General features: G+C 43.9%; 2 protein-coding genes across 2 annotated transcripts; both read right to left on the reverse strand.

Moving 5' to 3' along the window:
* Window positions 1-5,884: 5,884 nt before the first annotated feature.
* LOC117583112 lies at window positions 5,885-6,244 on the reverse strand. Its single transcript, XM_034271296.1, has one exon. The coding sequence runs from the start codon at window positions 6,210-6,212 to the stop codon at window positions 6,009-6,011; it is 204 nt and encodes a 67-aa protein (XP_034127187.1). The 5' UTR covers window positions 6,213-6,244; the 3' UTR covers window positions 5,885-6,008.
* A 954-nt stretch (window positions 6,245-7,198) lies between these two features.
* LOC117583106 (salivary glue protein Sgs-5) lies at window positions 7,199-7,943 on the reverse strand. Its single transcript, XM_034271288.1, has 3 exons — window positions 7,689-7,943; window positions 7,438-7,626; window positions 7,199-7,373 (listed from the first exon to the last, which is right to left on the reverse strand). Exons 1-3 carry the CDS (start codon window positions 7,903-7,905, stop codon window positions 7,342-7,344), a joined length of 438 nt encoding a protein of 145 aa, XP_034127179.1. The 5' UTR covers window positions 7,906-7,943; the 3' UTR covers window positions 7,199-7,341.
* Between the last annotated feature and the right edge of the window lie 5,407 nt (window positions 7,944-13,350).

Genomic DNA, 13,350 nt, shown 5'->3' on the forward strand with positions numbered 1-13,350 from the left:
TTAATTAACAGCTAGCCCGGCCAGAGCGCCCATCATTTGTACTTAAGTTGAATTTTATTTTGTGAACAATTATGCTAATTTGTTAAATAAATAGGCGCACGCACTGCGAAGTAATGCTTGGAAAATGGTCGCCTCACCGCTCAAGTTAAGTTTAATGGCGACTTTTTTTATTTTATTACCAGCTCGAAGACACAGCCAGTCCAGACATGGCCAATGGCTATTCCAATTAAGTTTGCGTTTGCCATTTAATTACTCTAATATGCCAGCCAGTCAGTCAGTCAGTCAGTCAGTCAGAGAGCCAACCAACCAACGGAATCAACCACCTCCGCCCACGAATGATTTTCCCGTGTATTTTCGTGCGCGTGCCGAGCATGAAAATTAGTTTGTACATTTCCTTGTTTCCTTCCCTGTGCGGACGGGCAGCCAGGCCACACCTCGAATTGATGGCGCCATTTGTTTTGAGCCGCCATTGCTACCAAGTTATCAAAGCTCTTTGACACCCACATTCATTTGTCAAGCCGTCGCCCCAATCTGAATCTGTGCCACAGCGAAATGGAATGAAAAACGAAATCCAAGAGCAGCGGCAGGGGCAGTAACACCAACAACAAGTTGCCTACTTGGCGGCACATTTAATTAGTTTTAACCTCACACATTGGTATGCAAAGCAAGGGCACAACTTCGGCATGATTAAAAACTTTTCTGTTGAGGAATTGGATGGCTGTCAGTTGGCAGCCAATATCAAATCATAAGTATGATAATATTCGTTGACCAAAAAACCACCCAAGAACCAATCAGAGTTTTTATCAACTGGAATCCGGCGAAATTGACTGACAAAAAAGGGAGCAATAGCAGCAAAGGATAGGAGTGATGCTGATGCCAGCAATGTCCTCGACCCATACTAAAGTCAAAGCAGCGCAGAAAAACAAAACAAACAAGAGCAAAAGAAGAAAAAACAAAAAAAAAACTTAAATGGAAAGGAACACACGCCGTCTAGAGCGATGCTGACAGGGAAATGTGAAAAGCAGCAAACAGCATCAAAAGTTGTGCTTCCTTTTCCAGTCTAGTCCGGCGCCTTTCATCTTTTGGCTGCCACCCTGTCACCCTCCTCCACTTTGCGGAGGAGAAGCCAATTTTTGATTGCAAAATTTTGCACCAAAGGCAAAACACATGCATAGGAGAAGGAGCAGCAATACAGGGTACGGGACACAGGATACAACATACAAACGAAAGATGTTAATGCTAATTTAAATATTTTTCGTGACATGGCGTTCACTTTGAGTGTGCCACAGCTTTGGTCGTTGTTTGTCTAATTTGTGTACACACAACACAGCTACAGTTTTCGCCCACATATGCACACAAATGCTTAGTCTCTCCATCTAGTAAGTGTAGTTGCCCCCCGTGCCCATGCGTCGGCCTCTTTGGCCGGAAGCGACAAGTAATTTTTGCTTGGCAAAATAAATTGCACAGTCTTCTCTGACTTTCTGCTGCTCATGAGTGCTTTTGTGTGTGTGCGCTTGTGCTGGTGTAATTTTTTTTTCGTTCATTGGCCAGAATTTACTGCTTAAGTTTATGTCACTTTATAAGTTTGTTGGAATCACATTAGTGCCTTGCCAAACAAGGCCTAATTCTATTGAAAATTCCATAGAATGCGGTCATGCGACTGCATTGGCATCTTCTCATCACAAGGAAACATCCATTAGAGAACAGGGGAATTCGAGTGGAAGTTAAAATCAGGATCTGCTACACCATTCTATATATATTAAAATTCTAAGCGATACATTAAAACCTTTAGAACTAATCATAAATAAATTAGCTCTCCTTTCATGACAGGTGCGTGTAAAAGATTATCTGACACAGAGTAAATGTGGCACAAATGTAATATAATTTTAATTTTTTTCCAAAGTGCTGCTTTGCATTTCAAATGAGCTGAAAGAGGAGCAAGAAAAAAGGGACAGAAAGAAGCTGGGAGGACTATGAGCTTATTTTCCAAGCCATCAACTGGCGGCGGACATGAATGAGGTCTCCAAGCTGCGTGCAACGACTGACAAAACAAATAAACTTGCTCCCGCTTCATATGCTGTCCCTGTACCTGTCCCTAAACGGGAGCTGAGGAGGGACAGGATAGGACTCACACATTTGGTATGCATAAGCAGTCTTTGCATACCTTACCCAGCCTCTCACATTATCCAAGGCAAGGAGACATTTTTCCATATTTTACACAACAAAAGCAATGCCAGACGCAACTTTTACCTCAACTTGCTGTGACATTTTCTCTCTCATATCTCTCTTTCATTCCCGCACACTGGGAGCTTGTGTGCCGCTCTCTTTCGTCTAACAACCGACCGCAATTTCAAATTTAATTCGCCATTTTCAGCAGGCAGTCAGCCCAAGTAACCACCCACCCAGCTGCCCAGACCTACATCCTGCCCATCCGCCCACTCAACGCCATCTTGTGGCTTTCTTTGCTTTTATATGCTGTAGTTGTCTGTGGTTTCCTTTTTGCTTTTTATTACGTTTGCTCTGCCGGCAACCCCCCTCCACCCTCCACCTCGCAGCCACTGCCATGCCGTTGTGGAAATATGGAAATTCCCGAAGACATTTTACTTTGCAATTTCCTTACGAGTCGTTAAACATTTCCCAGCCAGAACCAGCCAGGAGTAGCTCCACAACAACAACAGCAAGCGCCGGCAAAAGTTAACAAAACTAATTTAAAAATTCAAATTTGCTTTCCGTTTTTTATATGCATCACAAACTGTGCATTTATATGGCTGGGTAAGTGTGTGTCTGCATGAGTGTATCTGTGTATCTGTGTGTGTGGTTGTATCTGGAGATGTGTGCAGCAGGGCGGAGGGGGCAGTCTGACATTTTGTGGCCTGGTAATTTGTATTCTTGTGGCTTTATTGTTGATCTTCTTGTTACATTTGAGTTGCTTTTTTCTTCTTTTCTGTTCGATATTCGAGGGATAGGATGGCTATTTTTTCGTGTGTTTGCGTGTGTGGAAAATTCGAAATAATTTATATGCAGGCCAAAAAATGTGTGCAAAATAAATTTTATATTAAATGTGCCATTCAATATCCCCATCCATATATTTATATTCGAATTGTTAATGGAAAGTCGTACGCCACAAACTTAATTATGCTGGAAATTTATGCAAAACATTTGGCAAATCTCTAAAGCCGAGCACTCAAACGACACAAAACTCCACTCTCGGTGCCGCAAAAACCTGTGATCATCGTTGAATTTATGCAAATTTCAGCTCATTAATATCAATCAAATGATTGATAGCAACAGCAATAGCAATAGCAGCAACCCAACCGAGCCGCACCCAGCCACGAACCCATCCCCTCTGAGCTATTAATAAATCCTTTGACAATTGTTACATTAATGTCAATAAGCTGCACGCAGAGCATTTACATTTGTTCGAGTATCTGTATCTGTATCTCGTTTGGGCCGCACCCCTTTTCTGTCACAACATTTGTTTGACTCGTGCCACTCACTCTAAATGATGATGATCCCTATCTGGGTGTGGGTTTATGTGGCTGCCCAACCACAACAAACACACACAACACAACCTTCTCCGCAATCTGTCAAAGTTTAGATACATTCCGACTGTCTCATCAATCAATTTCATTTAACCAATTGTCACTCAACCATTTTATTTGGTTTGCCAATTTCGAAAAGGATAAAAACAGTTTTCGAAACGTGTCTAATTTCTGGCTTCCATAACCACTACTAAAAAATAATTTAAATCAAATCAAATGATTTGCAGGGACACCGCGGAGAAGGTTAATTACAATATATTATTGAGGGGCCAGGCAGCAGGCGGCCGGTTGTAAATGTGGATTTAACACAATGTTGACACTATTAGAGGCCAATTTCTATTCATAGCAGGCAATATACTTACATACATTACGTACACGAAAGCTTGCGGCAATGCCCACAAATTTGCAACAAATTAAAGGCCAATTAACTCATCAGCCGCCGCTGTCCTGTTCTGTCCTGTCCGCTCTTCTGTCCCGACAGGACCCAATGTCCTAACGAGCCGCTGACTGCACACGCAATTGCAATTATCAAATTAGACCTGGGCGGGGCCGTGGCAGTCAAACAATTCTAGATACAAATAATAATAAATTCGACTTGGAAATGCAAGCACACACACACACACAAATACGAGTATGTGTATAGATGCACGCATAATTATAATTGAAGCACTCGGAGTGCACTCGAGGCCTGGGGCCAGTGTCGGGCCAATATAATTAAGTTGTTGACCTGACCCGACTTGACCCGTCGCATCGGACAACTGACAGGCGCATAGGCCTGCAACTCTGTGTCTGTGTTTGTGTGTGGGGGGGCAGCTTAATTAATATGTTTGCCCACGAAGATGTAACTGAATGTGTCCTGGACCTGGGTGTGTCATCCCCTCCTCCACATATTATCCTCCTTGATTGTCTGTTCCTCAAAATGCATTTAATTTTCCACTGATATGGATCCTCCCTGCACTTTCAATGCGCCTGCTCTCTCCGCTCGTCATAGCTTATTAAACACACAGTTCGGGTCGGGACGGTCCGTCAAACAACGACAGCGACAACCCCGTGTGCCCGTCTGGCCCATTTACCTGAGTGTTATCTCGAGCACGCGCCATGAAAATTTTCCAAAAATTTTCAACATATTTCTGTGGTTTCCCTGACGTTTTTATAGTCTCTCCTCAAATTGCTCTAATTCGTTAAGTTATAAAACTGGCTGCCAGTTTGGCACTCCGTCAAAAGTTTTCGAAGTCATTTACTTTTATTGCCAGCCACCGGTCGGTTGGTCGGTCTGTCGGTCAATGAACCAACAGTTTCGAAAGGACTCACACACGTACACAAGAAAGGACGACACATGCGTGTTAATCTCTAATTTGCTAGACGATCACCGCCATAGTGTACGGCCATAGGTATAGCCAGCCCCTGCCGCTGTGCCTCTCTCCATCAGGCTCGTACATATTCATGGGCTGACGCAGCAGGACAGTTGAGAGAGAGTGGAGAGAGAGGAGAACCTTGTATCATTCGTATCCTTTTAATTGCCAAAACTCGCCGTGTTTCGAATTTCGGTATCTAAAGTTGTTTTTCTCATTTTAATGGCGCTATTTTCATTAGGCAAATGTATGTTTCGGGCCTTTTTCCTTTATTTTTTCCCGAATTTTTTGAGCATTTTGGTTGTTTGTTGCTGGTAGATCCCCGTAGATGTGTGCCGCTCATTAGCATATAAAATGTATTGACGGGCGGTGGAGGGGGGACGAAAGGAATTGTCCTTTATGCGAGAGCCAGAGTGACTGTGTGTGTTTGCGTATACAATCCACATTTATTGCATATTCATCATTTTAATTGCTTGTTTTCATACTAAATGACTCGATAAGGCTTTTAGGGTTATTAGGAGGAGATGCGACCCATGTCCTGCGGTTGCAAGGATGGACCTGCCAAGGCCTAGGCACTGGAGGTGCCTGCCAAAGTCAAGCAAATGAAATGGAATACGAGTGCCAGTGCCAAACAGAGTTTAAAAAGGAACAAACAAAAAAACCAATTCACGTAGAAAAGTGCAAAGTACACGATGGTGGCGCCAAATGAGCGGGGGAGCTGGGGTCGGGACGGGTGCAGCAGGAGTCCGGATATGATTACTTTTTCTTTTGTTTCCCAGTTGTCTGAGGGGCGTCGACGGTGCTGGGAAATCAAGAAGCATGGCTGGGAAAGAACAAAGAAATTACTTTGCCAACGAGTGAACGGATATGAATAAAAAAGTGATCAATGCAATGAAAATGATTGTCTGCCCATTCAAGCGCTCCCTTCCACACGCTTCACAATTGAGCGCTCAAAGTACGAAGAACGCCAGCTGAAATCAAAGATGAAAGTTCCAAGAGGTTGCAACACTTTAATAATGGGGAAAAAAACAAAACATTTGTCAAACAAGAATTCCATTGGGAAGGTCTCACTTCCAGCACTGTAGATGGATACACTTGGCTAAGCGCATCTTGATTACTTGGAGCAACCACAGGAGGAACAGGGACACCGGCACGGCTTGCAACCACATCCACACGTCTTGACGCTGCCGCAGCCGCAGGATCTGCACTCGGGCTTGCCAAATTCACAATTGACTGGCTCCTCCGGCTCACAGGGAGAGAAGGCTTGCGTCAGGCAAATGGCCATTGCAATCAGGACAAATAACTTGAGATTAAACATGATGATAGGCAGACGAAATGGGAACTGTTGACTAGGCCACTCCTGGTGGCTCATTATATAGAGAACATGGAGCTAAAAAGTTGTATTTGAGCAGATGGTTGTGTGTGGAGTTTCGTTTATTTTTACTGATTCATTTTTATGTAAATATTTTTATTTCGATTCCAGATGCATTCTGGAAATACTTATTGATTATGCATTTGACCTTTTGAACACCTTCAAGGTAACATTGACTTAAATTTAAAAACGCCAAACCCTTGTATGTACCCCCACGGATATGACCATTCCCCTTATCATGACCCGTCTGCTAAAAAGTAATCATTATATTTCCGCCTCAAATTCTGGCTCTTCCTTAGGCTCTTCATCCGCCTCTTGATCAGGCCTAACTTCAGGTTCTTCTTTCTTCCTCCGGCTCTTATCCGGATCTTCGTCTGGCTTGTCTTCAGGCTCTTCCTTAGGCTCTTCCTCTACCTCTGGCTCCGGATATGGCACCGGCTATGGCTCCGGCTCTGGCTCTGGCCTTGGCTCTGTAACGCCTTCTGGCTCTGGCTCAGATTCATCTCGAATCAGGGTATTTCCATGCCAATCCTGCAGAACAGCTAATGCAAAAAACAATAATTTAATTTTTAACATTTTATGGTAAAAAACACAAACTTGATTGAACTTGATTATGATTGTGACTGTCTCCAAACAGCTTTTACTTTTCATATTAAGCGAAATTTACTGTTTGTCCAGATGTGCATATAATGTTGACATGAACGCGCACCCAAAAGTGCAGGCGGCCACATGTTTGACTAACCTTGAGTAACCGAAAAATATTATAAGGGAAAGTCCAAGAGCTGACTTGGGACAGCTCAAAAAAGGCGCAAGTACAATTTTAGGAATTTTAATTATGCGAGAGATAAGTGAAATATCAGAGTTCACCCAAATGTAGTCATAGCCCAACTTTTACCTAGTAAGTATTCTGGAAAATGATAAAGTAGAATTGGTAAGTGCAATGCTTTCTTTTTATATTTATATTATTGTAACAAAATCGACCATAAGGTTTTTGATGAAGAGAAATAAGATAACAAAAGAGTAAAAGATTCATCCATGTTGCCTCGCAGTTTTTGCTCTCCTTGGGCCTTCCTTTCTAGTAGATTCCCAAAGTGTAGCTGATGTATGCTGTAAAATAAATATATTTAAAATCATTACCGAGAAGTTTCATTGCAAGTCTATTTAAACTTACGCTTTGAATTTTCAGCGGAATATTTGTGAAGTGCACATAGACTCTTGAACTTTTGATTGACGAGGCTTCCAGGCTTGCCATTGCAGCCGCATGGAGCCGGTTTCGGGAATTTGGCCACCACGGGAAGTCCAATAAGACATTTCTTAGGAATAAAACTTCTGCACAACTTCTCCGAAACGATGACAAGAGCTATCGATGGATTTAGAAAAGGTTATTTCTGGCAATGATACAAAATATGCACTAGAACCTACGCGTTTTTCCGGCCTTCTCCCTTCGTGTGTTCTCCTCCTTCAATAGGCAATCGTTCTGGAATACACGACAAATGCAGTCCTCCAGGGCCCAGGTGTAGGCTCTTAGATAGAGATTACAATTGCTGAAAGGCTCCACTGGCTGTGGCTTGGGCTTAATTATTATTGTGGCCTGCACCACGCACAGGACTGCAGCAACCAGAACGATCGACCTTAGCATCTTTTGTTAATAAATTTTAGCAACTGTCTCTGGTAATGGCTTCGGTACAGCTTTTTATACATAGGCCGTGTAAATGTTTATTTATTCAGATGTGCCTTAAGTCTCAGTGGATCTATTTATTGCTAAAGTAAAATTCTGTTTGATTAGCCAACAATATTAACAGCTCAGTTCAAAATATATTTAGATAACCTTGAGGATGACATTCAGACTTTGCCAGATCCATTTTGTGAATTTTGTATACTTAGTTATATGACACATCTGCATCTGACTAACCGGTTCAACTGGATTGAATAAACCCTCAACATATCCCTTTTAGAATTCATGAAAAACCACATAAAATATAACCGAAAACCACATAAAATTGTGGCAATAAATACGTGCGTCCCTTATGGAGGTCCTTGTGGTTGTTCCTGCCTGACAATTACACGCAGTTGTCATTAGCTCATTAGGCGAGTCGGAAGTCGAGGAGTCGAGAAGCCAAACGGCGGAAAAGGCAGATAAAACAAAAGGCAACAACTCAATTAACCCTTTTTCCGCCAAACCCCAAATGGGTGGATTATGATGATGCTGCTGCTGCTTAGTATATAATAATACGAGTATAATAAAATAATAAACGAAAAGTGTCATCAGTGAGACACTGACAGGGGGGCAGTGAGGTGAGAGAGAAGAGCTTGAGGAGGGCTCAAATCCTGACGGATTTCGTATGTAATTACTTCAATTAAACCATCTGTGACAATTGCCGCAGCCGAACATGAAATTCAACTTTACTTTCGAAATTCCCAATTGAGTTGAGGCGCATTATCCTGGCAAGTAGCAGAAGCAGCAGCAGCCACAGGAGCTGAAGCACAAGCACACATTTATTTCTCTCCCCTTCTCTGTCAGTGTCTCTTTATAAGTAGATATATATACATTTATATATGTGTCTCCAACCCCCAAGAGCGTAAAGAACTCAACGCGTATTTTTACCTTTGCCTTTGGCTTTACCTTTGCCACGTTATTGTTGGCTGCCTGCCTGCCTGCCTCCTCTGTTAATGGGGTGACATTTATGGCACTTTATCAACTCGAAAGTCAATAATGCCAGCCAAGTATCTTAAATGTGGCTTAAAACATACAAACCCAAGGGGGGGAAGCAACGTAAACGTGAAACGGCAAAAGAAATGGAAAAGGAAAAGGAAAAGAAAAAGAAAATTGCAATGCGATAAAAATAAAATTTTAAAATTTATGCCGCTTATTGTCAATTCTTGGAGCTGACTGGAATCGTAACTTAAGACTTTGGGGGAGGGACACCGCCGGCTAATGCTTTCCATCTCCGTCAGGGAAAAATTGAGAGACGGGTAGAGGCGGGAGTACTTGAGGGAACGTGATGGAAACCCCCCGGAGTTTGTTATGACAACTGAGAGACATTTGAATCGAGCCAAAGACTGGGGAAACTCTAGCAGGGCATTAGTCGAATGGATCCCCCAGGATTAGCCAATGAGAGTGGATCTGTCGCGACGCCCTCTAAGAGTCTCAGCAGAGCCACTTGCCCCTCTGGCCCCTCTGCTGACAGTTGGTGGCTGTGTCCCGGCGTAGGGAATTCGCGCTAGCAGAGAAAACTTTCGGAGTAATTAGGAGTATAATATGCGATCCAAGTCAGCGACTCAGCCACTGGCTTTTGGGCGCTGACAACTTGATTACGTTTCAACAACATTGTAAAAGTTAATTGCCAGCGCAGCCTTAAAGCCTGATGAGCATTTATCACCCTACCACACCAGAACATGCCACACAGTCCTCGCGTGTTATGCAAAAAACAAAACGAGAAACGCGAAAAAATACAAGAAAAAAAGTGAGGCATTCGTTAGGTCCGACACGGTGCCACACAGCTGAGGAGGAGGTCAATTCGGCTGCGAAGCGTCTTGTTACCACATTTTTCAATTATAGCACATTTCCTGCCAGTGGCCTCCTTCTTGCCTGCCCTTTCACGTGTGCCTTTGCCACGAGGGGCTGTGGCGCTGATGAAGAATTATTTCATTTTAATTTGCAGGCCACTGGCGAATATTTACCAAAAAATAAACAACAATGTTGTTGTAATGCGCAGGTGTCGGCACTCGCGCTCTCTCTTGCTGTCTTATCGTTGTCTTATCAGAGTAATGCGGACAAAGAGACAAACCGTCAAATTCTTTCTCTAATGAAGCCAGCAGCAGTTCAAAGTTCAAGCCGGCACAGCTAATTAGTTACCGCCACAAGCAAATGCGCCACTTCATTAAAATAAGTGCCCGACTCAAACAAAAAATAGGGAACACAAAAGTCAAAGAAAGAATAGGCAGCTACACTGAGACCAAAATATGAGAAGAATTTACTGAAGAATTTGCAATACACACAGAGAAAAATGGCATAGGTATCAGAGTATATATTGTTCTATGCGAATTACAGGGATTTTTTCCCTTGTTGCATTATTATTCGCTCTTTCGGAACCAAAAACTTCCTAGAACATATTTTCCTGTCTCTAATTTCCCTCAGTGTAGAAAGAAGCCTTGCTAGTCTCTAGTCGGAAAGGTCGTTTAGTCCGGCCAACAAAAATTTATTGTTAAAAGCCGCTAATGAATTATTTACTGGCCATTTGGCTGTCCTTTATGCTGATGCCTTGACAGGAATTGGCTGTCCGGAAGGGCGGCCCAGTGGCAGCCGTGTGTGGGGATGTACATGTAAGCGAGTGTGGAGTGGAGTGGGACTGCGGTGGAGTCCTGTTCTGTCCTGTCCACGCATAACTCAACCAGTTCACACCCTTAATTAACTGCCTGTCCGCTTGTGCGTGTGCGTGAGTGCGTGGCTGTGTGTTGCTGGCCAACTTGGCTTTGGCTTTTAGCCAAAATGTTGCGTGTGGTGTGTGGCTTTAGCGGTGGAAAGAGTTGCTTAATCAAAATTATGTTTATTAAGCATTTAAAAAAAAGCGTGACAAAGTTAGTTCCGGCCTACAGTTAAGGAGAGATTGTGTTAACCAGTACGAGCTCACCTTGACCCCGTTTTAACTGTCTGATTACTAAATGGAGACAATTAACAATTGAAGTAACATTAATAGGGATTTAATTTAAAGTGCGGACTACCAAAAGGGAAAGCATCGAAGGAAATTGTTGTTGGTAGATCGGTTACAAATTTCTAACAAAAAGTTTCACCATTTTGGTACCCATTTTAATTTCTCAATCTCTCCCCGTGTTTTCATATTCTTTCCCCCACGAATCAGTGTCCCAGCCAGCGATTGTGATCACTGGCATCCATCAATCAAGTGCATTTGAATAACATTTTTAATCACTCCGAATTACACGGGAGAGCGCACATGATGAATTGCATATTATGGCGGATAATATCAGCTACAGCTTCAGTCATATTTGTATGTGTACAACTCCATGTTGGAGGGGGAATAAGTGATGTGGGAGCACAAACGCATTCACTTGACAATCACTTTTGTTTTATTGCGATTTGCCAGCCCTTCTGAATAACGACACCCAGCCACAACAGCAGCAATGGAAGTGGCAGTGGATGTGGCAGGCAAAGCTGCAAAATTTCCACTTGGGATAACTTGTGAGCAATTGCAATGCTGCTGGAGCTACAGCCATAGCCATGGCCCAGACATTGAGGCTGAGGCTGAGGCTGAGGCGGAAGACAATGAGCTGTGGCAACCAAATTGTTGTGGTGCAAAAATGCGGGCATATGTGTGTGGCAGACAGAGGCAATCGACGCCAGAAAGGAGCAACTGCAGCAACAAACAACGAAACGATTTACCAAGAAAATGAAAATTTATTGTCAGTAAATGAAAGAAAGCTCACGACAAGCATTCAGGCCCGGCCCCGTTTCAGTTCAGTTCAGTTCAGCCCAGCCAGTAGTCGCAGCAGCAGCAGCAGCAGCAGCAGCTCCAGTTAGTTAGCAGCCAGGAGCTGGAAGCTGGGAGCTGAAGCAATCAAGGTGTTTCTTTGTTGTCCCAAAGGGAACTATCCGCATTGCGTCTTTCTTATGCATGCCCCAAGCATAGAGAGAGGGAGTGCAACAATTGCAGTTGTCTGGCAGCCTCCTGGCATTGTCATAGGAATCGCTTTCGATTTGTAGCAGCTCAATGGCTGTCTGTGGGGAAGCCACAAGCCCCAATGCCCATGCCCAGACTTAGTCTCAACTCCCACACTGATTCAGCCTGTGGCTTAGAAGTGAGCAGCCCTAATGGCGATGATGTTTGGCCAAAAATGATAATGGCCAAAACATTTAATGCACGTTATTGCCGAACCAACAAAAAGCAATTTGACGTTACGCGCTGCCAGGATTTGTGCTGGCCTCAGTACCTCAGAGCCTGACATCGAGCTAATGCAGTGAAATATTTATTGAAATTGTATGCTCCCTGGGGGCCAATGCGGCTTCGTCTGCTGCTATTAGGAGGGGGAATGGAATGGTCCTGAAACTTGTGCCAGTGCTCTAGATATTCTCTTGCTGGTGGTGGCTGTAGGCTGGAGATTGGAGACTGGAAGGAGGTGCAATTTACGAGTCTCCGTTTGGCACTTTCAGCATTATTGCTTGGCCAAATGTTTGGCCTCGACGCATAAATATCCCAGGCCCGAGTAGGAGGCAAAGTTTTTCACACGGCCCTCGAAAGGGACCGCCCCTCGACCCCCACCACCCACTTACTTATAAATTACTCACATTAATGCAATTAACAACAACAAGGGAGAGGACTAAAAAGGTCTCAATTACGCTTCGTACTCACCTGAAAGAAGCCTATCCAACTGTTCATCGATCCATCCATCCATTCAGCCAGCGAGCCAGTCAAAACTCCACTCTCACGGTGCGTGCTTCACTTGAGTGGCACTTCAGAGGGCGAAAAACATATTTAGCCGCGATGCAACCCGTGATATGGGGTAAATATTTGTGGCAATTATGCAAGCGGAAGTCGGTGCGGATATGGATACTTGTAGAGCCTGGCCAGGGCACTGGCTTTGGCCCTGCTGCCACGTGCCGCAAATGCATGGCAACATAATTATCGCACGCTCGTGAGCGCGTGGCAAGTACGGTGCAGGATCTGATCAGGGGCTGGGCCCAGCATTTTCCACTTGAGTTTTTCCGCCTCTAACTCTCGGCAGCCCTACAAATTGTTGCCATACAATAAGTGGGCGTAGCCCGGCCTCGGGCTTCAATGCTCTAACTGATTGCACTTGGCCCAGCGATGACAGCAAACAACATCATCATCCATCCACAACAACAGCAACAACAACGATGGACACGCGTCGAGACGTGTCAAAAAGCCGTTGATTATAGACTTACTGGCTCCTAATGGCTGTCCTTGTTGGGTTTTAAGCCCTTAATGGCCACTTGATGGTTAAGGTAACGCATCAACAGTGGGGGGAGGAGTTGTTGTCTGTTGCTCGTCTTACGCCTGGGCACATCCTTTTATGAAATGAAAGCAGGGAACGGTACAGAATGGTACTG

This window comes from Drosophila guanche, unplaced genomic scaffold, assembly GCF_900245975.1.
Source record: "Drosophila guanche unplaced genomic scaffold, DGUA_6, whole genome shotgun sequence".
In the NCBI taxonomy this organism is placed as follows: Eukaryota; Metazoa; Arthropoda; class Insecta; order Diptera; family Drosophilidae; genus Drosophila; species Drosophila guanche.

Coding starts and splice junctions, on each gene's coding strand:
- LOC117583106 (XM_034271288.1), bottom strand. CDS start 7,905: ATGCTAAGGTCGATCGTTCTGGTTGCTGCAGTCCTGTGCGTGGTGCAG. Junction 7,627..7,688: donor GGAGAAGGCCGGAAAAACGC/GTAGGTTCTAGT, acceptor ATCCATCGATAG/CTCTTGTCATCGTTTCGGAG. Junction 7,374..7,437: donor TTCCGCTGAAAATTCAAAGC/GTAAGTTTAAAT, acceptor TTTATTTTACAG/CATACATCAGCTACACTTTG.
- LOC117583112 (XM_034271296.1), bottom strand. CDS start 6,212: ATGTTTAATCTCAAGTTATTTGTCCTGATTGCAATGGCCATTTGCCTG.